This window comes from Macrotis lagotis, chromosome 6 (assembly GCF_037893015.1).
Source record: "Macrotis lagotis isolate mMagLag1 chromosome 6, bilby.v1.9.chrom.fasta, whole genome shotgun sequence".
NCBI classification, from domain to species: domain Eukaryota; kingdom Metazoa; phylum Chordata; class Mammalia; order Peramelemorphia; family Peramelidae; genus Macrotis; species Macrotis lagotis.
Window position 1 is genome coordinate 87,316,271 of NC_133663.1, and position 25,386 is coordinate 87,341,656.

A 25,386-nucleotide genomic window follows, 5' to 3' on the forward strand; every position below is an offset into this window, starting at 1 on the left:
ATGGAATGAGCAAGTCCATTAAGGTTAATCACCATCCCCATGTTGCTGTTAGGGTATGCAATGTTCTTCTGGTTCTGCTCATCTTGCTCAGAAGCAAATCCTTCCAGACTTTCCTGAATTCCCATCCCTCCTGGTTTCTAATTGAACAATAGTGTTCCATCACATACATATACAACAGTTTATTAAGCCATTCCCCAGTTGATAGACATTCACACAATTTCTAGTTCTTTACTACTCAAACAAGGCTGCTATGAATATTTTTGTACAAGTGATGTTTTTACCCTTTTTCATCATCTCTTCAGGGTATAGACCCAGTAGTGGTATGGCTGGATCAAAGGGGACACATTTTTGTTGTCCTTTGGGCATAACTAGGAGAAATATTCTTAACCAAAAAAAAGATCAGAATATAAGATAATCATATATATATATATCATAATCATATATATATGATATCACATGATAAGTTGATCATAATAGATAAAACAGACAATTTCAGTTACAAAAATAAAAAAACTTTCACACATAGTGAATGCATATAGAAGAGAAATTATGAAAAATTCCATGCAAAAATCATTTATGATAAAGGTCTAATATTCAAGATATATAGGGAATTAACAGACACATGTAAGTCCAAAAGTTATTTCTCAACAGAAAAAGAAAAGGAATGAAATAATATATGAAAAAATTTTCCAACCCAGAGGTGTCAAACTCCCAGCCCACAAATTGCTGCCTTCAAAACTCCTAAGTGCTGCCTGAATTATAATAAAATGTAATTGGGAAATGTTTAACAAAATAAATAAAATACAACAAAACATAGATAAAGCTAACTTCTATTTGAATTTGTTGTCACTGCTCTAAAAGAAAAGCAAATTATAACAAGTATGATAGTTCATCAGTTTCACACCAGCAAATTGGTAAAGATGATATTAAAAAGTCAGTATTGGAAGTTACGGAATGGCAGGCACTTTGAAATTTTGGGAGAAAAAAAATCACTGAAATATTTTTATCTTTTGATCCATCAATTCATAACCTTTTACCCAGTTCAGATCCCTGAAGGCAAAAGGAGAAGTCCCAAATATACTCACCTATTATATATTATATACTCACACTTTTTATGGAGGAAAAAAAATTGAAACAAAAAGTAGCCTTCTATGATTGGGTTATAAGGAAATAAATGTAGCATAGCAATGCAATGATATATGTCCTTGCACAGTAAGAAGCAATGTATCTGACAAATTTATAGAAACATGAAAGACTCATATGAACTGATGCAGTTAAGATGGAACCAGGAGAACCATGTACCCTATGACTATAGCAATCCAAAAGACAAAGTTAAAAGGTAGCAGAACTCAAATTAAATGCGAGGTCCAACTTTATTTTGTTTACAGAACAAATAATAAAACTTAGCTCATACCTTATGGTGGGGTAGGGTGGAAGAATGAGGGAAATTGGGGCTACAGGTGTGGAATGTTACCTATGATATCAAGTGTGGTCATTTTTGAGTTTCTTTTGTTTTAAGGAAAGTTTTGGTGGAGGATGGGGAGAAAAAAGTCCATTTTAAAAAATATATTTTACAAAGATGGGAAAGTAAAACAGTAATGATGATGACAATATGAAGGTTTTAGAACACTGCAAACTCAATATGGATACACAGATTAAAAACCTCAGTACCATCTTAGGCTGCATTAATGTTGGCATTGTTTCTAGAATAGGGAAGATGTTTGTCCAAGTTTTGTATTTTGGCATGCATGGATAAACTTTGTATGTATGTATGTATTCTGGCAAGTGGGTAGAATATTGATCCTTGAGACAGGAAGGACTGAATTAGAATTTAGCCTTAGACACTAGTTGTGTCTAAGATAATATCACCTACTTCACTAGATTTTCTGAGGATGAGACTATTTATAAAGCACTTAGTAAATCTTAAAAAGTTTGCTATTTTAATTCTAACAATAAGTATTTTTTTTAGGTTTTTGCAAGGCAAATGGGGTTAAGTGGCTTGGCCAAGGCCACACAGCTAGCTAATTATTAAGTGTCTGAGACTGGATTTGAACCCAGGTACTCCTGACTCCAAGGCCGGTGCTTTACTATGCCACTTAGCCACCCGAATAAGTATTTTTTTAAATAATTATTCTGCTCTGGTGAGACTACATCATGAGTACTGTGGCTGAAAGACAACCAGGATGGATGCCATGGCATAAGGAAAATAGTGAGGGTCAAGGGGTGGAGTAGACAAGATGGCTGTTGAGCATTTGAGGAACTTGTTTAGATTTATTAAAACTTGGCTCCAGAAGGTGTAACTAAAGATTACCCACAGAAGTTGGAGGCAGGGGCGGGGCAGGGGGCAGGATCAGATTTTGCCTTGATATATAGAAAGACTTCCTACTGATTAGAGCTACCCCAAGTGCAACAAGCTGCCATGTCTTCAAATGAAGTCTTGAGGGACAATTTGTCAGGGACTTTACAGAGGGGAATAACTGTCTTGAGGAAAGCTGAACTAGATCATCTCTGAGGCCATGTCTAAGTTGAGATTTTGTGTGTAAAAACTTCCTAACATATTTGTATGTGCAGAGTTGCAATGGTTTCATTTTATTCCATAGTAAACATTTTAACCTTATAAATGGTTTTGACTGCTCTTCTATGGACTATTCTCCAAATTAGCATGAAAGCTCTTCTGTCACCAATGATTGCCCCATCCTACTTCTTGGTCTCTAGCTTATTATCGCTTGATCACCTGCGTCCTGCCTGGCTCATCTGTACCATTCCTAGCCTAAGAAAGTCTCTTCATGACCTTGGTCCTAAGTTTTTTCCTCAGTTTCAAAATCAGGAAATTCTACTACATGCCCTCCAAGGGGCATCCACAGAGATCCTGACACTGTTCAGCAGCCCCCATCTGCTTTGGCTCTTCCCTCCTGACTGTCCTCTTGAGCTGACTCCTATGTGGCTTTCCATGTCAGTTTTCTACTGCTCCAGTATGGTTTCCCCTCCCTCTTCCCAATCTGTTCTTGGCCCTTGGAAAACAATGTTTATGCTCCATATGCACAAAAATGTTTTAACTGTCAAATGGAAAGAAAATAGTTAAATTATAATAACTGATATTTATATATAATGTTTAATGTTTACAAAGCACTTTATCAAGACTATCTCATTTGATCAACTCTTCCAACCTAAGAATTATCCCGACTCTCAGTTGTAGTTTGGCTTCTTATTATATTGAATCTGTGGCCTTCTACCATCTATTTTCAGCATACTCCAGGCACTTGAAAACAATATGATTGTTTCTTAAACACAGAATCATAGTATCTGGAGAAAACTCAAACAACATTGGCGGGGAGGAAAGGGATAGTTGGTATCATTCTTATTAATAATAAAAATTGCATCTAGTTAAAAAAACTTTTTTGTTGTCTTTAACTCTAGTTCCATATGGATAAAAAATATTAAAAATAAGATAAGAACAAAATAACAACTCAATAAATGGGGCAGCAGCCTTGAAACAAAAGTAACAAATTGGGTTAAATGGATCTGTGTGCAAGATTTATCTCTGGGCTTTTTTGTTTTAGTCATCACTATCTGAGCTTAGCACATTCCCTTCAGTTGGTTTTGTGCACTGTATTGCTTTTGCATAAAAGATTAAGCTTTAAAAAATTATCCTGAAAAACATGTGTCAATTAGATAAATATACAAAGTTGCCAATCTAGAGAATGGAAAACAAGAAATGTCCATTAAAGGGACTTTTTAAAAAAATGACATGTCTTTATTGTTTGCTTGCAGGTGGCTTTTTAGCAGTCACAATATCCCAGGGCCCCCCTAAGACCTGAAGTGGACCTGGTCTCTGCAGGGCCCATTTTGGCTGTCAAGGGTGTTGTTTTTTTTTTTTAACACAAGGCAGGTTAACGTTTCTTTGTGGAAGACTGAGATATGCAAAGTACATCAGACATAGAAGGGGAGGGCATGAGGCAGGGATTCTGAGGTGCTCTCCAGTGCCCCTTTTCTTCCCTGGATTCCCTGGGATGGCATTAAGGGGTGAGTGCGAACAGTGGCACCACAGCCTGTACCAGGCTGGTGTTCTGGGAGATGCCCTTCCCTCCAAAAAGGTCAGATCTGATTTTTATAGAATAGTGAGCCCAATGCCTTAGGCGGGCATAGAGGACTAGAGGACTCCCAGTCCAGGACTCCCCTCCCCTCCCACTTGATAGTGAGGAAGGAGGACCAAGACTAAAAACCTGTGACAAAGCTAAGACTAGAGGATTTTTTTCAGGTTTTTTTTTTCCTCACAAAATTAGATCTCTATCATGTTCTCTTGGGGTTGGGGGTGGAGGAGGATTGTTTCTCTTTTTAGAAATATACAGGCAGAAATCACTTCTTAGAGTTTTTACAAAATGTGCAAAATATAAGTCTCAGGCATAATTTTCACCTAATATTCTCAATTCCATATATATATAAAATGTAAATGTCTGTATAGCACCACTGTAAATATCTACAGACATGGGTACACAAACAGCACCCATCCATACACACACACACACACACACACACACACACACACACACACACGAATCTTGGGGATTTGTCTTGTCTTGAGCTCTAAAAAATGATGATGACCTGAGAGGGAGATATAAGTGACAGCAGGAGAGGCTGGAGGGGACCATAGAGTCCTAGCCATCAAAAGGGGGCTCATCAGCTCCCTGCTTCCCAGGGAGAGCTAGACTAGGTGTCATGGATGGGGGTGGGTGTTTTTAAATTTTTATTTTATTTTTTGGTGTTTCATTTAAAAAAAAAAGAGAAAAAAAACTCGTTCAACTCAAGCACTCATACACTGTGGCCCCAGCCTGGACCAGGTCCCCACTATCAGTATCATACAGAAAAGACTCCCCCCCCTCCCCAGGGTCTCAGTGAGGGGGACTGACAAAATTGTTGGTAAAAATGGAAAATACTGTGGCAAAAAGAAGGCACAGATCCACATCTCACCTCCTATACCAAAATAAGGTCAAAATGGGCACAGGAATTAAACATAAAAGGTGATACCATAGACCAATTAATATTCAAGAAATACTCTATCTGTGGAATCTATGGAAGGGGGAGAAATTTATGACTAAACAAATTATAAATTGTAAAATGGATGATTTTGACTATATTAAAAGTTTCTGCACTAATAAAACCAATGCTGCCAAGATTAGAAGGAAAATTGAAAGCTAGGAAACAATTTTCATGGTTAGGAATTCTGATAGAGATCTTACTTCTAAAATATATAGTGAATCAAATCAAATTTATAAGTTTATAAAGTCATTACCTAATTGATAAATGGTCAAAGGATATGAACAGACAGTTTTCAAATAAATTAAAGTTATATATATATATAATCATATGAAAAAATGCTCAAAATTATTACTGATTAGAGAAATGAAAATTAAAACAACTATGAGATACCACTTCACATCCACAGATGACAAAAAGGGAAAACGATCAGTGTTGGAGAGGTTGTGGGAGGACTGAGACGTTAATGCGCTGTTGATGGAGTTGTGAACTGATTCAGCCATTTTGGAGAGCAATATGGAACTGTGCCTAAAGAGCAGTAAAACCGATCATACCCTTTGGCCAAACAATACCAATAACTAGGCCTATATCCAGAAGAAATCAAAAAATGGGAAAAGCTCCACATTACAAAATATTCATAGCAGTTCTTTTTTGTAGTGGCAAAGAATTGGAAATTGAGGAGATGCCCATCAACTAGTGAATGGCTAAACAAGTTATGACATATGAATGCTATGGATTACTATTGTTCTTAAGAAACCATGAATAGAAGTATGGAACAAATTACAGGAACTGATGCTGAGATCAGGGAGCAAAATCAAGAGAACATTGATCATACATTATCAACATTGTAAGTCAATCAACTTTGATGTATGCAGTTCCTTTCAGCAGTTCAGAGAAGTAGGACAATCTTGGGGGACCTGTTGGAGACAATGCTATTCACAACCAAAGGAAGAAAAACAAAACAAAACAAAATTAAGAAAAAGCCTACAGAATCTGAATGAATACTATGTTCACTTTTTAAAAATTTCTCTAATGTTTTTCTTTCCTATCTCATAGCTTTATTCTTTTCCCTTATTCCTAATTCCTTATACAGAAAGTGATTAATCTGTAAACATATTAAACACAAATGTATATTGACAATGCTCACCAGACTGCCATTGAAGGGAAGGAGGTCAAAAAAGGAGGGTGGAAGGAAATTATGTAATTTATAAATATGCATGTGTATGTAGATGAATGTTGAAAAACTTTCACAAAATACAAATGGAAAAACAAAATAAAATAGCAATGGGAATAAAAGGGAATAAAATTCAATAAATTACTTAATGCTTTGAAAAGATTCAATTTTTTAAAAATTTAGGACCAACTTGTCAGGATAAGAAATCAGATGGTGTTTAAATTAAGATTTCATATTTTTCTATCACATGAGAAATGGCAGGGGGATGGGATTGTGCTAGTTAACAAAAAAATAAACAAAAATCCATCCTAATTCAATCAAATCACTTCTGCTCAGAGAGGGTACTAAAATACTTGAAAAACAGCTGCATTTTTTCCTCAAGTAATTTGAAGTCATTCAAAAAGAGGAGGTTTGTGTAAGTGCTGGAATGAACACTGTCCATGGATACAACTAAACTTCAATTAACAGTAAATACAGGAGTAAATTTTTATTTAAACAAACTCAATAATAGCAGCGTGGACTGAAACACAAATACAACTGTAAACAGAAGCCAAAGAAAATAGTCATACAAAATATGAAAATTGTAGTTCTCTTTTTATTTTCCTTTAACTATAACAATAAGGTATATTTCTAAGAAACTATAGCCTTTTTTATTGTTCAGTCATTATTTTCAGCCATGTTCAACTCTTCGTGACTCTTATTGGGGTTTTCTTGGCAAAGATAATGGAGCGGTTTTCCATTTCCTTCTCTAGCTCATTGTACAGATAAGAAAGCTAAGGCAAACAGGGTTAAATGACTTGCCCAGGGTCACACAGATAGTAGGTGTCCAATGTCACAGATGAATTCAAAAAGAGGAATCTTCCTAACCAAAGCACCTGACACCAGGACACCAAGCCAGGTACTCTATCCACTGTGCCACCCAGAGGCCCATATGTAAAGTTCATTGAGTGGAATTCACTGGAACTACCTTAGATAGAACATTTGAAACCTCTCATAGCTTTACATGTTATCTCCTGTACTAAACTGGAGGATCAGTGCCAAACAAATAGGGTACTTCAATGTCATTCTAGATAGGCAAAAATTCAACATGGAAAATAATTTTTGATGTGTAATTACAGCTTAAGCCCACCTGCAGTGATTGAGAACCCCATAAAGAAAGAGCCACAAGTGTATGATGAGGGCATGGGGGGAGGGGAAGAAAGAGCAAGGGTATAGTGGGCTGGATGAGTTCTTACTACAACATTTCTTTTGCAAGCCTGAAATTTAAACATTCTAATACTTATCAACTATTTGGATGTCAAACCAAAAACATACCTAAATTTTCATCCACAACTTGGAAAAAAATTATATTAACCTATCTCTGACCTCTTCTAGTCATTAGTTATACAGTGACCTAGATTAGTTGCCATTCTTATTAAGTGGAGAAACCTTATCTTTAGGGGTTTTTTTTTAGTGTCAGGCTTCTATCCCCAGTTTCTAAACTGCTTCATATTCTATACCTGAGGATTTATGGCAGTGCAGGACAATGGAATTGAAGACTGAAGACTAGAAAGAGGCTCTGGAATGTAGAATTTGCCATTCTACCCACTGCCATAGTCATTAAGACACTCTACACTTATATTTATTATTAATCTATTTAACTCATTTCTTCTTTATAATTTTATTTCAATAGTAAGAAATTGGAATTGCTACATATTCAGCCGATCTATTCCCCTTAATGGTGTGTGGTAGATGACATCTATTGGGTGAATATTTCCTTGGGTTAAGTGTTTTGGCCTGTAGAATTCTCTGCATCTGCAAGACATCAGTCAGGAACATTTACTAAATGACTGTTGAGACATAATTCTTGGGGGGATGTTGCAAGACATACTTTTTCAATTGATCTTTCATTTGTCTTGAATGAGATGTAGAGAATTCCTAGAATGGTTTTTTTTAAACAGAAGATGTATTCCCCTTCTCTTTCTTATTCTTTTATACAAAAATGGTATACCTTTCAAAACAATCACTTTCATAAGAGGTAGAACACATAATGAGAGGTAGAGTATATAAGTATATAAGTAACTATGAAAAAAAGTCATTAAATTCTTGCCTCTTCCAAATAATTTCCCCCCAAGAATAAAATTTCATTTATATTAGAAAAATAAAAGGTAGAGATGAATTGGAAAATATTAATTCAAAAATATAAAGTTAAGTTGACCATTTAAAGTGAGCAATATGCTGGTACAATGTAATAGCAAATGTGATCTGTTTTTAAAAATTTAATAGAGTATACAAAAATCTAAATTATAAAACTGATTAAGAAAATTAATGTTACAAAAGATTTTTTGTTTATAAAATGATGTGTCACAAAATTTCTATAAATATTCCATTCCCTTTGTATATTTAAAATGTATAATACTATGTATGTTATACATTTTATGTTCTCTTAGAATTAAAATTTTTTTTTAAAGTAGGGACCATTTAATGTAAATGTTTTATGCAAAAACTAGAATTTAACATTAAACAATGAAAATCTAACTACTAGCTATAACTATCTCAAATAGCGGCCTTCGTTGCCAGTCGGCTTCAAAGGACACATTGCTCATGTCTGGTCTGTTCTGACGAGGCAATGTTTAGAAATGGTCTTGCAAAACAACTCTCACTTCTATTATCCAATGTCCTGGAGTCAATGTGGTCCACCAACAAATGTCTGTATTAAATTCACTTTAGTGAAGGAATATTAATATGAAAAAGAAGTTAATATTAAGAATGTAGAAAAAATTAGGTCTGAACACCAAACCTGATTATAGATTGAGGATAACATTTCTCAGTGAAACAAATGAATTTTCATTGTCAAAAGGCTGAATCAGCACTTTCTTGCAACTTCACATTCATTTTTAGTTTCTTTTAGAAACAGTGACCCAGGCTTCTTCCTTTGATGATGTCACCAGCTCATATTTTGTCTCAATAACTTGTCCTTCCACAGGGTGTAAGCACAGCTTTCTCACCAGCACACTTAGAAGTACTGCAGTCACCATATATGCAAACCTAGTCAGAAAGGGCAAATAAGTATACAAAAATGTGACAAAAAGAAAAAGAGAAAAGAAACAATCATTTTTCTCATCTATAATGAATGCCAAAACTAAAACCAAAGGAACAGGCACATCTCTTCTTACTAAGTTGTCTTACCTTAACTCAGGGCACTCCTGTGAGCCTGAGAATCCAAGTAAAGAAAGATTTTTCATGGCAGATTCATCATCAAACCGATCTGGATCAAACCTTAAAGAGAAAAACAGAATGGAGGACAAACCATCATACAAAGTGTAGAGTGAAAGACTGATTTGAGTCAGACAAATCCGAGTTCTCCTGGTTACTACTTAAATAAGTTTGGGAATGACACCTAACCTCTCTAGGGCTGAGTTTCCTTGTAAAAGATAAAGAGGCTATTCTGACCTCTATGGTCCTTTCCAAGTCTAAATCTATGACCCTATGAACATCACAACATGGAAACCAAGAAAGCTAATGTAATTTCAGGCTCCATTTAAGAGAAGAATGAGATCTAGGACCGACTGTATTTATTCCTGGTCAATTTACGTCTGGAATATTGTGTTTAATTTTACATATTACATTTAAGGAAGAAGACTGATAACTTTGAATGCCTAGAAGAGAACAATCAAGCTAGTGAAGAACTTTCAGATAGAATTATATGCAGATCAGTGGAAAAATTGGGAATGTTTGCCCTGGAGAAGAGAAGTTAGGTGAGATACATAACAGTTGTCTTCAAGTATGTGAAGGGCTGGCAGGGAAATGAGGAAGATTGTTTTGCATGGTACCAGAGGGCAAAACCTGGAGCAAATAGGAAAGAGGCAAATGTATTCTAGATAAAGTGGAAGAATTCACTAGTGGTGGGGAGCTCTTCAGAAGTGGAATGAACTTCCTTGGGGAATAGTGGACTTGATCTAAGTGGAGGTCTTGAAAAAGTGGCTGAATGCTCTCCTATTGGTACTGGTGTCAAAGGAATTTTTGTTCCCAACTGGGTCAGACCCTGTGATCTCTAAAGTTCCTCCAAATTATGAGATCTACAATATCTGTATTCTGTGATCTATACATTATCTTATTTCTTGGTTAAAAATGATTTTAAGAAAATATGTAGGGACAGCTGTGGTGCATTGGATAGAACACCAGCCCTGGAGTCAGGAGGACCTGAGTTCAAATCCAGTCTCAGACACATAATAATTGCCTAATTGTGTGACCTTGGGTAAGTCACTTAACCCCACTGCCTTGCAAAAAAAACTAAAAAAAATTATATGTGCAGTTTCTTAATGAATACACATTTAAAAACTATTTATATCAGACAATAACAAATGAAAATCCAAAAAAATTTAAAACTTAAATATTAGTTACATGAAACTAAACAATAATTAGTAAGGGAGGCATTTTATTTTGTATGACATTGGTTTCTTTAAGTTGTGGTCTCCTCTTTGACCAGCCATACTTTTTAAGTTATATTTAGAAGTTATTTTCATTCTAAATGTACCATAAAATACATGGGAAAAATAGAAATGAAAGTAATTTAGGAAAAGAGAGAGAAAACAAGCTAAACGGATTTAAAAAAAAATTCTCCACCCTGCTATCAAAGAACTTATGCCTTCTATTTCTTTGGAAAACAGATTTTTTTTTTTCACTTCCATTTAAGGGGTTGTTTTTTCCCCTTAGAAATAAAAGAATGTTATGAAGTTCCAATTTAATTAAAAAAAAATAAAGTCACTGGATAGTCCTGTCTTCTTATTAGGTGAAATATGTATTACAATACAAAATATTTTTGTATTAGGCACTACAAAGGATTAAACTAAAGATGAAATTAACTTCAATCAGTTTTTCTTTTGAAAAAACCTTGAAAAAGGAGAACACAGATGTTTGCCTCAGGGCATCTAAGTATTTTCAGAGTGTATTATACAAGTTCAAAATGGTAATTACCCCAAATTTTCATTATTATTTAAAAATAAACAGACAGGGATAAAAGATTCAGGAGGATTTTTTTTTTCTAGAGGGGAATTTTTCCTTCGTTAAATTTTATCTGCAAAGAATTCAATTTTTAGCTTCACTTTGTTGATTGACAATTCAGTTCATTCACCCTCAAGTTAATATTGTTTTATATATGATGTTTGATCATTTTATCTAGATCCTTTGCTCTTGGTGTAAGCCAACAGCCCTTAAGCATTTATTAGGTATTTATTTTGTGGCTGGTTAACTTGGTTAAGTGGCACTAGTATACAACAGAAGAAAATTAAGTCACTCATCTGAGGTTAAATTTATTTTAACCAAAGGTAGAGCATCAAGTTCTTAATCAGAATCAAGTCCCAGTTTGATTTTTATCAATTCTATTTCAGAAAAGTTTCCTTGTGGGTACAGTAGCGGTCATTATAATATATGAAACTAGGAGATTTATTAAGTGCCACTGGATGCTAGTGATAAGCACCAGGAATACAAAAAAGACATTGCTGGCCTTTGAGGAGCTCACAATTTAATGCAAACAACATGCAATAAACTATGTTCAAACAAACCAATGCTGAATTATAGTTGCAGTAAATTGAGGTTCCCCCCCTTATCTTTACAGATCACCTTAGCTTAAAAATTATTATTCAGGAGATTATGCCAATGGCAAATAAATTATATCAATCATTTGTTTAACAGTAGCACAATCTTACGTCCCTGAATTTGTCTCTTTTCTTTGTATATAACTTTTTATTTACAGAACAGAATAGGAACATATTGTCAGGGTTTTAGTGCTCTTTAAATACTGATTAAGACTGCGAAAAAAGTCTTCAGAGTTGAGAATACATTATTTTGTGCTAGGAAGAAAAGAATTATAATTCACATTGGCTATACCAGTATTACAATTAAAAGGATCTTAATGATGTGGGTGTTCTTAGGACCTTATCACATGGATGCCAACAGAACACATGTGTCATCTGTTTGTTGTCTATTACTCCTGCATTGATCTGACTCCCATAAATAGCTTTTTTCTGGATAATTCTTAAGTTGTAATATACTGTAGCATGCTTGTGCTCACAAAAAGCCTTTTGTTTTATTTTTAGTTTTTTTGGAAAAAAATTTCCATTTCAGTTCTTCAGAGGCTAAGGTATTGCTCAATTCAGAGCTATAAAATACACCTGGAAAAATTATTACTTTTGGTACAGATCTCTGATTTCATCAGTGTGGAAAATTCCCTCTACTGACACAAATCGTTTAACTACAGATGATTAAAAAGATGGGCCTGTATTTCATTGAGATTCTTAGGATCATTAAGAGTCTGACAATTTCACAAGGACAATCCAGTTTACCCTCTTCTTATTCATAACAGCATTTCATGACAGCATGCTTGCTTGAGTTCTAGATAATGGATAATGCTGTCATGATTTCCCAGTTCCAACAGAGTGAAACAAGGCTGTGTGCTTGCTCCGCTGCTTTATAGCATGATGTTTCAGTCTTCATTGAAGGCATTTGACAACATGATCAAATTCTCCAACTTGAAAAGAATATCAGACAAGACCAAAGTGAAGGGGGTGTTGCTGCATGATTTTCTGTTTGCAGATGATAGTGCCTAACTCTGATAGATTGACCACATGTTTGAATATCAAAATGTATGTTTGCCAAAAAGGGCAAGTGCTCAAAGGACAGGTCAGAAAAAGGTATAACAAGGACACTCTGAAGGTCTCTCTTAAGAACTTTGGAATTAATTATGCAACATGGAAGACACTGGCACAGGACCACCAAGCATGGTATGCCCTCATCAGAGAAGGTGCTGTGCTCAATGAGCAAGGCAGAACTGCTCAAAGGAAACATGAGCTGCATAAATTTAGAGAACCCACCCTAAATGTTCACATGGAATATTTGTGTCTAATCTGTGATAGAACATTTCAAGCTCATATTGGTCCGATCAGCCACAGTCAAGGACACACAGTACAACTCTACCCAATGATGTCATTTTGTTGCTCCTCAAGAATGAAGGACAAAAACCAACCAACTATTCAATTCTAGGCCCAGTACACTGTTAGTATATAGTATCTGTTCAAGGTACTGTTGGACCAATTCACATGGGTTAGCCATCCAATTGCATATCATAAACTAAACAAAAGGCATTCTTTATCCATTTGGTTTTTCTTTTATAGAAAGATCAAACAATTCTGAATGATTATTTAGTAGAGAATACAGTATTTTGAAACTTGATATACAACCTTACCTAATCATCCACAGACAGGTGCCTAAAGGGAGTCTTACAAGCCATAGGGAATTCTTTTTAATGCTCCTTCCTCCATAACAATGGAAACAAGTAAAGATGGTTCTCACTTTCTATAATTTGGAAATATACCTGGGCTCTACTAGGTGGTGGCAGGGGTAGTAGCAGCAGCAGCAACACCATTACAACCTCAAGCCAGGGATCCTTCACTCCTGGCACTAATGCTGCTTAGGCTTATTTTTTCTTAATTTAGCCCATGATCATATTAGATGTTTTTTGGCTGCCACAGCATACTGATGACTCATATTGAGCTTGTAGTTCAATAAAAAACCCAGATTTGTTTCAGATACTGCTATACAACCACACCTCCCCCATTTTGTACTTGTGAAACTGCTTTGTTTTTAACATTACTGAATTTAATCTTCTTGGATTCAGCTCTAAGTTCTATCCTGTCAAGATATTTTTGGCTCTAAACTCTTCTATCTACTGTATTGCTATCTGGCTCCCTCCAGCCCCAGTTTTTTCTCCTCTGCAAATCTGATAAGCAAGTCATCGTTAGACAAGTCATTAAAAATGTTGAAAAGAACAAAGCCAAGTCCCTAAGATATCCAAAGTTATGAGTTCTATCCAATAAATTTCAAGGATACTTATGAGATCAAATCTGTCATCTTGCAGTAGTACCTCTACCTCCTACTACTCGGTGTATAAATCTTGTGTATATTTGTATAAACTTATCTGAAGATCTTTTCTTGGATTTTGCCTTCTGTATGCAAGGGTCATTTCCTTTGTCCCATGCTCTTATAAAAAAAATGTTTAAAGCCTTTTTGATTAGATTTGCAAGATACAAGTATATACATTCTTATTAACCTCGGGTACATGTACTCTATTTTTGGCCCGAAGAATAAAATTCTCATATTTTAAATCTCACTCCAAAACTTCAAATCCCATTCTCAGATGCCATCTTTTTAGCTATTTTCTAAATCAGTTTTCCTTTTCTGTTTTCCTTATCTCCAATGCTCAGCCTGTTGAAAGACGGTTCTCACTTTCCATAAGTCGGAAATATATCTGGGCTCCTCTAGGTGGTGGCAGGGGTGATGGCAGCAACAGCAGCACCAGTACAACCCAAGCCAGGGATCCTCCACCCCTGGTCTTAACACTACCAGGAAAACACAGCCTGTTGAAAGACTCCTTAAGTTATCTCTTCTGCAGGTTAAGAAAGTCCTCCAGTTTATTCAACCATATCCATAGAGTTTTCCATTTCCTCTGGTTTTAAAACTGTTAACAATCTTTTCCTCACAGAAAACAAAAGTAAAATATGGACTTGGAAACTTTTTCTTCAAGCTTTTAGCCCACTTCTCTCCAAAGTCAAACTGTAGCTGACTTCACATATCCAAACCTCTCCAAATAATCTTCTCAATTATCTTCCTATCTGGGTCATCCTCTTCTTTTCTCTCACTCTTTCTTGCACAGGAGCCTGAACCAGAAAAATGTGTACTCATGATCTTCTCTTATCTGGGCCAAACATAGCCAATTCCTTCAATTGATCCTCATGTGACATGCTTTGCTATCCTGGTTGTCTTTCTCTGGATACTTTCCAGTTAAGATCAATGATCTTTCCAAACAGTGGTGCCCAGAATTAAACACAGTTTCTTCAGATTTGATTTGATGAGGAAAGAAGACAGTGGAAATGGCTTCTCCTCATTCCAGGAACTTATTCCTTTTTAGTACAGCCCAAGATTCCATTAGTTTTTGAGACAGGCAATTCACAATACTGACGAGTTTTTAGTTCATTAAAGCCCCTAGATCTTTTGAAACATACAGCTATCTAAAATTACCTTCCCGATTCTGAAACTTGTGAAGTTGATTTTTAAAAATTCAACTGCAAAATTATACATCTCTTTTGAATCTCATTTTCTTAGGTTAAGCCCAGTGTAATATGCTGACTTTGTTATATAGTATGTTAACTGTGTCTCTCTGAGTATGATGAACATGCCATCTATGCCTTTATTTGGGATTAGTAAAAGTGTCAGAGAGCAAAAAACAGTTCCACTTGAAACCTCTTGTCATGCTGACATGGTACTATCAATACTTATTATTCTGAGTTGGTCACTCGATGGATTCTGAATTCATTTACTTATACTATCTTCTGGTCCATATCTCTATCTTTTCACAAAATTATCATGCTGTCCTATCAAGCATTTTGCTAAAATTTAAGCAAATAATATCTACAGCAATTCCCCAAGTTATTAATTTAGTAACTTAATATAGTTATTTATTAGATCTATTAATTTAGTATCAAAACAAAAAAATAAGATTGGTCTTTGGACCTGCCTTTTTTATCTCCCACTTTAAAAAAATTCTAAACTTATTAAATACCAAATAAATATTTCCATGAACACAGTAGAAAGAGGATTGCATATGAAACTCTGAATCTTTATTATGTACAACTTGCCTTTAAAAAATACATAATAAATTCAATATGTAACTTTCAAAGTTATCTTGCTTGTCTGTGATTCCTGGCTTTTTTTGTCTTTTTTTTTAATGTATGAAAAAAAAGCTTTCTTTTTTTCTGGGCAACCCTCTTCACATTAGAAAAAAAAAAAAAGGAAAAATTTGCAACAAAAACTCAATCAAGCAAAACAAATCCCTACATTGGTCATATTCAAAAATGTATGTCTTGATCTGCATTGATCATCTCTGTTAAGCACCTTATTTTTTGCAGGATTGAAGTCAAGTTCATCAATCTACAGTTTGCACATTCCATTCTCTCCTGTATTTTTGAAAATTTGGACATTCACCTTTTGTTGTGTTACTTCTACCATGGGGGTTCTCTGTTCAGTCATTTTTCATCTCTTTTTCAGTGTCATTTCCAATTATTTTACAACTATGATAGTAGTAACCAAATATAGTGATTTGATTGTCCTTAATGACAAATTTTATAAAAGTTTATAAAAATGCTATAAAAATTTCTACAAATGGTTTTGTCTGCTTATAGTTAGTTCTCCTTCCAGTATCAACCTTAAATTCCTTTGGCATGACTTTGTTTAGTTGAATGTCTCACCATGTTTTCTTTACATTGTTTTGCCATTCATTGCTTCTTGCACTTCCCAGAGATGATACCACTCTTGGTTTCTTCTTTATTTTTGCAATCTCAAATGTTATTTTGTTTTTCAATTACATATAAAGATAGTTTTCATCAATCATCTTTCTGTAAACTGTTGATTCCTACATTTTTTCCACTTCCCTCCCTCTCGAGTCCCCAGGACAGTGAGTTATCTGATAGAGGTTGTGCATGTACAATTATGTTTCACATCTTTATATATTAGTTGTTATGAAAGAACAATCAGCTCTAAAGGGGGTAAAAGACTATAGAAAAAGAAAAAAAAACATTAAACAAATTTCAAAAAGTGAAAATTGAAAGCTCTAGTCTACATTCAGTCTCCATAATTCTTTCTCTGGATGTGGATAGTGTTTTCCATCACAAGTTTTTTAGAATTGTCCTTGATCACTGAACTGTTGAGAGGAGCTGAGTCCATCATAGTTGATCATCACCCAATGTTGCTGGGGAATTTTTAAAGTAAAAAAAAAAGTATGCTTCAATTTGTATTCAGACCATTAGCTCTTTCTCTTTCTCTTTATTCTAAGTCCTTCAGAGTATTCTTGGGTCATAGTACTGCTAAGAAAAGCTAAATAATTCACTACTGATCATCCTACAATATTGCTGTTACTTTGCATACAGTACATTTCATATTATATCTGCTCATCTGTAAGTTATTCCAGGTTTTACTGCTCATCACTTCTTATAGCAGAATCACATTCCATCACAATCACATACCACAACTTTTTCAGCCAGTTCCCAATTGATGTGTTATTCCCTCAATTTCCAATTCTGTACATCCAGAAAGACAGCTTCTATAAATAATCTTACATATAGAGGTTCATTTCCATCACATTTTACATCTCTTCAGGAATATAGACACAGTAGTAGCATTGCTAGGTCAAAGACCGGACATGATTTTAAAGGCCTTTGAGCATGGTTCCAAATTACTCTGCATAATGGTTGAATCATTTCACTATTCCTCAAAGAGTGCATTAATGTCTCATTCTTCTTACATTCCCTCCAACATTTGTCATTTTCCTTTTCTGGCTTATTAGCCAATCTAATAGGTATAAGGTAATACCTCAGAATTGTTCTCATTCAGTAGTAAGTTAGAACTTTTTTTTTATTTTTTATTTTTTTAGGGAGTTAGAACTTTTTAAAAAAAAACATGACCATAGATAACATTGATCATCTCATCCAAAAACTATTCATTTCTTTTGATTATTTATCAACTGAAGAATGGTTCTTATCTTTTATAATTTGACTCAGTTCTCTATGTTTGAGAAATAGAACCTTTATCAGAGAAACTTGTTTCAATATTTTTTCCCAAGTTACTATTTTTTTTAGGTTGTTGTTTTTTTTTTTTTGCAAGGCAAATGGGGTTAAGTGGTTTGCCCAAGGCCACACAGCTAGGTAATTATTAAGTGTCTGAGACTGGATTTGAACCCAGGTACTACTGACTCCAGGGCCAGTACTTTATCCATTGCGCCACCTAGCTGCCCTGTGTGCCACCTAGTCGTCCCCCCAATTACTATTGCTAACTATATTTCCCTTCATCTTATTTCCCCCCCCTCCACGTTCTTTCTCTCCTTTCATCCTGTATCTCCTCAAATGTTTCTTGCTTCTAACTACCCCCTCTCTTCTTCCATCTTTTCTATGAACCCCCACACTTTCTCCCATCCCCTTCACCTCCTACTTTCCTGAAGGATGAGATAGATTTCTCAACACAATTGAGTGTAGAGTGCAGCCAATTCCGAAGAAAGCAAGGCTCCTTTACTCTCCTTGCCTACCCCCCAAACTCCACTGCAAGCTTTTTTTTGCCTCTTTTATGTGAAATAAGTTACCCCACTCTACCTTTCCCTTTCCCTTTCTCCCAGTACCTATCACCCCTTAGTTCTATCTTTTTATGCTCCTGATGAGGTGGCTTCTGGGCTCTTTTTGGTTTCTGTATAGAAACTGATTTACATTGGTTAAACTTCCATAAAAAGATTGTTAAAATTAATGTCAGTTTTTCAGACTGTCCACTTTTCAGCATCAATTACTTATTTAACTAGGTCAGGTCGGAGATATTTTAGTTACATGCCATTTTTCCCATCTTTTTTTCTTTTACTAATTCTGCAATAATTTAGATCTTTAACAAGTTGGGAGTTTGACTGTATATAGATAACTTATTTGGGAATGACAGAGCAGGAATGTCTCATTTCTTGTCTGCTAAAATATTATCAATATAATTTTTCAGGATGTAGGCCCAGCACCTCCTGATTCTTTTCTCAAAGAAAGTATTTATAACAATATAGATTAAGACTTTTTTGTAGTTTGCAAGCCCACTTTCATTCCTTAGTCCTGAACAATATTTTCCAACATAATTTTTACTATCCTTTCATTAGTTCATCTTTGCAGTAAAATCACTAAAGCATACATTGATTTAATGTGGAAGACCGTATCAAAATCTCCTCTATCTTCTTATCCTATTCAACCAATTCTGGTGGTGGATAAGCTATGATTATTTTCATGGTGGTCTTTTTGAAAAAATTAACATAAGCATGTAATCAATATGAGATGGCCAAATGTCCCATGAAATGTTTATTATTGCCATTGAACACATAATAGAACCATGACAATCAAATCCTTTCTTTACTTCTTCAAAAGAGTCTGTGAGTCATTCTTTCACTTAGCTATAACTCTCTTTTATCTTCTACTGTAATATACAGTATAATATTATAGTACACTTTGATATATTCATTTTAGTCTCATTCACCAATGAGGATATGCCACATTCATTTCATCAACTTCATTCATTCAATAAAATGCTATTATTGTGTGTGTGTGTGTGTGTGTGTGTGTGTGTGTGTGTGTGTGTGTAAATACACTGGCATACTTTTATTTATTTGTATTAACCAATTTTAATTTGTATTAATTTATATTTAATTTGTATTAATCAATATTGACAAAGAGTCAAATATTTTGGTTTTATAAGAAGAAAAGTCAAAGTTGGAAAACTGGCTCCACTAACAAAACTTAGTTCAGTTTTACTTATGTCATTCCATTTAAGTGGCATTAATTTGAGAAATTAGTTTTAGCTTACCTTCAGCATCAATAATTAAAGAATTTTGTTTGTCCCCAGTTAGTTAACTCATGAGAGTAAAAATTTAGAAGTACAAGGTACAGTGAATATATTGACATTTTGTTTTTTAGCAGAAGAAAAGACTTTTAAAAAGTTTATTGATAGTTGTGAGATTGTAATGTTCTGCTGGATAGGAATTCTGCAACTATTTCAACTAATCACTTCTAGGTACCTATGTGGTACAGTGGATGGATCACTGGCCTTGGAATCAGGAGGACTCAAACACAACACTTACTAGCTATGTGACCTTGGGCAAGTTGCTTAACCTTGATTGCCTCACATCCAAGGCTATCTCCAATGATCTTGATTCATATCTGGCCATTGTACCCAGATGTCTCTGGAGGAGAAAGTGAGGCTAGAGACTTTTCATGTGATTATTATACCATCACTTTTCTGATGTCATGTTCCTCTTTGAGAACAAAGGACAAACATTAAATTTATCATTTATAAAATGAATCTTTAAAAAAAGCACTCAAGAGAGTGTGATTTAGAGGAGCTCTGGATTGGGAGTCAGGAATCATGGGTTCTAGTTTCAATTTTATTCATTAACTAGTTGTGGGACCTTGAGCAAATCAATTAACACTTCTGGATTTCAGGTTTTAGATCTGTAAAATGAGTTGTACTAGATCACAAAGTTCTAAAAATTTGATGATTCATTATAACTGGTATTATTTGTTAGAAATTTAAAGTATCATTAGACAGAAAACAGAGTAACATGTTTGTATGTTTCAAGACTCCTGCTTTAATTTTCTTTTTTTTTTTGACAAGGCAATGGGGCTGTGACTTTTTTAACTTTCAAAAGTTATGTAGAAATATTTTCTAAAGGAAGTGATTGAAATAAATAAAACTTTATTCATCAGGATATACTTTTAAGAGTATGCCATTTTTATATACAGTTAAAAGATGTTTGACAGAAATTAACTAAAAGGGCAGTTACTTTATATACTTTAATTAATTTAATTAAGCAAAAAATTATTCTTCAGATATGCACTTTCCAAATTAACAGAATTTGGAAGATCTGTGCCTAACTCATCTACTGTTGTTTACTACTGATAACAAACAATTATCAGAGATATGAAAAACTTAATAAACAACTCCTAGGAAGTGCAAACAGTCTCTGAAAATGACATTGGTTGTGCAGAAACCATTCAGTTGGCAAGCTGTATCTACTAATTTACTAACAGCTGCTGAACACTGTCTCATGATCCTGTTTCTAGAGAACTACATGCTTGAGATGACAGTATATTGAGAATCCATCCCTAAAACAAAATTTGGTCATTTTATTTGCTAGCTTTATGAGCTCCCTGATCTCAATCAAGAACATTCTAACAACCTGCAAAGAAAAGAGATTAATTAATTCAAGTGATGAAAAAAGTAGAGAGGGAAAAAAATGCTTGAAAATAAAATTGTATGTATTACAGAAATAATATGCAATTTTATGTAAAATATGTAATAATCCATACCAAATATATTTTAATTTTTAAAACTTGAAGGGATAGAAACTTTATCTGATATAGTTATACACATACATATAGCACAACTATATATATCCATATGATATGTTCATTATATAATATATATTTTAGACATATCTGTATTTCTCTCTCTCTTTCTCCTTTCTCTAGAGATGGGTTCTCTCTACTAATTAAATGTTAACACTGGCATCCCCCTCCCTTTGCTCTGCAAAAGGGCCCTTACTTGTGTTCTTATAAAATCTCAGCACCTCTTAAAAAATCCATCTTACAAGGCAAAAAAAAATCCATCTTAGGGCAATAAATTCTAACTCTGAATCCTTCAAGTAGATTTTAAATATGCCTATAATGGTAGGAAAGTGAAGCTTAGGTGATTGAATCAGTTGCATAGTCCTTAAGAAATTCTTGGGAGTGAGGTACAAAGGTAAAGGAAAAAAATAATCAGAGGTGGAAGAGGAAACAAAGAAAAGAAGTGCAAGTAATGAGTGTCTTTTTTCTTTTCTATGTTCCATACTGCACTTTACTTTTCCCCCTAGGAACTTAGAAAATAAAAATGCTAATATATGCTCCTCATCTGTACATGAAAAAGATAATCAGTCAACAAAGAAATATGTTAAATATCTCATACTTGTATGGTGATGGCCAGGCACAACGATCTTGAAGAACCACACCAAGAGCATAAAGAACAAGAGTCTGGAAAGAAAAAAATTCAATACAGTTAATCAAAGTATAGGAAGAGACACAACTTAATTCTTTTAAATCCAACTCATTTTAGATACTTTTAAAATCCTTCTAGAGATGAGAAAGTAGATTTTGTCCTACCTCTCTAGGAATGATATGTTGGTCAACTTTCCCCTCTACATCCTGAAGTCTGGCAGCAACTGGTGTTAATTTAGCTGTTCGAACTGTCTCACAAAGTACTTGCTGGCAATACCTATTTTTAAAAAAACAATGTATCTGCAAATATCTATTTTGAAACTGGTAAATTAGCATCAAAATTGTTTTTTAGGTTTTTACAAGGCAAACGGGGTTAAGTGGCTTGACCAAGGCCACACAGCTAGGTAATTATTAAGTGTCTGAGACTGGATTTGAACCCAGATACTCCTAACTCCAGGGCCAGTGCTTTATCCACTGCACCACTTAGCTGCCCCTAGCATCAAAATATTTTAAAAGAAACATTTATTCATTAACCTCTAACAACCCTTCTATATTTTGGAAACAGTTTTACCACCTGTAATATGTGTTTCTCTGGAAGTGAAAAGGGATAAAGTATGTGTTTTAACACTTCATAATTTTTTATTCATAATGTAAAATTAATATAAATTCACTTAATCCTATTTGCTTCAGTTTCCTCATCTGTAAAATGGGCTAGAGAAGGAAATGGCAAACCACTCCAATATCCTTACCAAGAAAATCTCAAATGAGATCAGACATTACTGAAGTGACCGAATGACAATGTAAAATTATTAAGTTAGACATGAGAAGTTGATGATGTTTTGTCCTTCATTTCTGAAGAAGACTGACATCAGGGAAGTGATGCCATGACAAGTACATGAACTGGATTTGAGTGAGAGGGATACTGTGCTAATTCACTAGCCTCTCTTTCTCACTTTGTCAGAGCCATCTGCATCCAGTGGCCAGAAATGAATCAGGACAACTAGAGATGGCCCTGGATTCAAGGAAATCTGGGTTAAGTGACCCTGGTCACAGTTAGTAAGTGTCAAGTATCTGAGGCCAGATTTGAACTCCCATCTTCCTGACTCCAAGACCAGTGCTCTATCCACTATCTTTCCCTGCTGTTTTTTAAATTTGAAAACAAAAATAAGTTTTATTGGTGCTTTTTCATTTTACATTTTAGTAATTATGGAACCTCTCCATTTGTATTCCCAGAAATTAAATCATCCATTGTAATAAAGAAAAACTGTTAAGCAAAATCAGCAAATAGAGTGATCGACATTTCACCTCTTAGTTCCATATCTATCTGCTAAAATCTTCCTTCCTCATTTAAAATTATTTAACTTCCCAATATATAAGCCAAAACAATTTACTAGCTCAAGAACAAAGTGTAATTAAAATTTTTGCAATTCTTCTATAGGAAATGCCCAGGAGTAATCTGCTAGGCCCATTGCTCCTACAATCTATTAATCTGGGATTCATGATACTTTTCCATTACTATAACTTTTTAAATTACTGTTAGATCTGCCCTGTCAATCAGCCACCCAAGTAGCAATATCTCTATTTGTTACCTGAAACAACTGAGTAGCTATTTATTTGCATAACTGATTTCAAAGTTTTCCAGAGCAATAAATCATAGGTCAAAAAACAGATTTAAATTAAAGTTAGTAGTTAATACTGACGTATAAATATGCCAATATGGTGATAAGTAATAATCAAATTCTGAAATAAACTAAAACTTTCTTTCTAATTATTTCTTCTACTTTTTCTGCATTTTTACCTGAGTTGATCAATTTTCTCTTGAGTAAGTGGACCTTTTCCAAGAACTTGATCTAGCTCTTTGCACAATTTCTTCTGGACATCTTCTGATGTGGTAAGAAAATAGACTGCCCACATGCATACTAAGAAAGAAATAGTGATAACAATACAATGGAAGAAACAACCTTTTATTGACTGAGGAGGGGGGAGGGAGAGAGAGAAGAATAGACAAAGGATTTATTTGTTTTATTTTTTTAATTGATAAGGAAGATGCATAAAAGTCAGCCCAAAATAAAATCATGAGCTTTGAATATAGCATCTTAATAAGATATGCTGAAAAGTTGATTGAGTAGGGAACATGATTTTGAACAGAATGTTGCCAAAATGAGATTCTACAATCTGGAACCTTTCTTGAAATTGGCAAAATTAAACTAAATCTGCTCATTAAAAAACTGTTCTGAATAAAATAGTGACAATAATAAATGTAGTCAAATGTTCAGATTGGGGAAGGATGATGAGAGTCAGTGGTTATTTCTGGTTCATAGGGTGAATCATAAACCTTGTTAAGATCACAGATTAGTTAAATGACTCACATTAACCAAACTCATAGGAGATAAATTTATAAATCTTAATTTTTAATGAGAGATAAAATTGGCTCAGAAATCTGTGAATGATTGTGTGATAAAATGAACTTTCATCTGTTTTTACTGAATATGTGAATTTATAAAATTATTGTAAGCATATGATAGAAGTATCCTTGGGGCAAACTGATTCATTTACTTGGAATTGGAAAATGGCTTGATTCAGAAATTGACCTATTACAGATGTCATATAAAACTGGATGTGGTTAGCATTCATCTTGCCAAACTTTACAAATATAGTAGCTAATTCCTTCTGGAACCACCATTAAATGGAGCGTAGTGGAACTTTCCAGAAAGCATTCTATTCTGAGGTGGAAAAGAAACAGTTAATTTTATTCACTATCTGTAATAATCACATTCTACAGCCTCTCCACAGGAATATTGCAGTTCAAAGAAAGATAACTACTTGGTAGCAAAGTCCCTCTCTTCTTGGACACAGTCTAAATTGACCCTGACCCATTTTTTTTTATTGAGCTCTCCTTCCACCACCACCCCCCCCAGGATCTTTATCTGGTAAAAAATATTTCCCAGTTTCTAAAACTACATTCTAATTTTCTTTTGGCTTATTTGTGGGTTTTTAATGCTAATTTAATTTAAATAAAATAATAACTTCCTCTGTCTCCTGGTTTCTTTCACCTAATTTCTTTTTTTAATTTATTTTTATTACAGATATTGAGTTTTACAATTTTCCCCCCATCTTACTTCCCCCCCCCCCAAGGAAAGCAATCTGTCAGTCTTTACTTTGTTTCCATGTTGTACCTTGATCCAAATTGGGTGTGATGAGAGAGAAATCATATCCTTAAAGAAGAGACAAGAAGTCTAAGAGGTAACAAGATCAGACAATAAGATATCTGTTTTTTTTCCCCTAAATTAAAGGGAATAGTCCTTGAACTTTGTTCAAACTCCACAGCTCCTTATCTGGATACAGATGGTATTCTCCTTTGCAGATAGCCCAAAATTGTTCCTGATTGTTGCACTGATGGAATGACAGAGTCCTTCAAGGTTGATCATCACCCCCCATGTTGCTATTAGGGTATGCAGTGTTTTTCTGGTTCTGCTCATCTCACTCAGCATCAGCTCATGCAAATCCCTCCAGGCTTCCCTGAAATCCGTCCCTCCTGGTTTCTAATAGAATAATAGTGTTCTATAACATATATACACCACAGTTTGCTAAACCATTGCCCAATTG

The 25,386-nt window shown here is 34.5% G+C and overlaps 1 protein-coding gene across 1 annotated transcript in view; it reads right to left on the minus strand.

Annotated features, from left to right (window-relative positions):
• Positions 1–6,785: 6,785 nt before the first annotated feature.
• The window catches only part of CYP20A1 (cytochrome P450 family 20 subfamily A member 1), a 46,173-nt gene continuing 27,572 nt past the window's right edge, over positions 6,786–25,386 (minus strand). Inside the window, exons 9-13 of the mRNA XM_074191599.1 lie at positions 23,579–23,699; positions 21,946–22,057; positions 21,752–21,816; positions 9,377–9,466; positions 6,786–9,235 (exon numbers count right to left, since the gene is read on the minus strand). Coding sequence (XP_074047700.1) covers positions 9,085–9,235; positions 9,377–9,466; positions 21,752–21,816; positions 21,946–22,057; positions 23,579–23,699 — 539 coding nt within the window. The 3' untranslated portion in view covers positions 6,786–9,084. The remainder of the gene's footprint in view (positions 9,236–9,376; positions 9,467–21,751; positions 21,817–21,945; positions 22,058–23,578; positions 23,700–25,386) is intronic.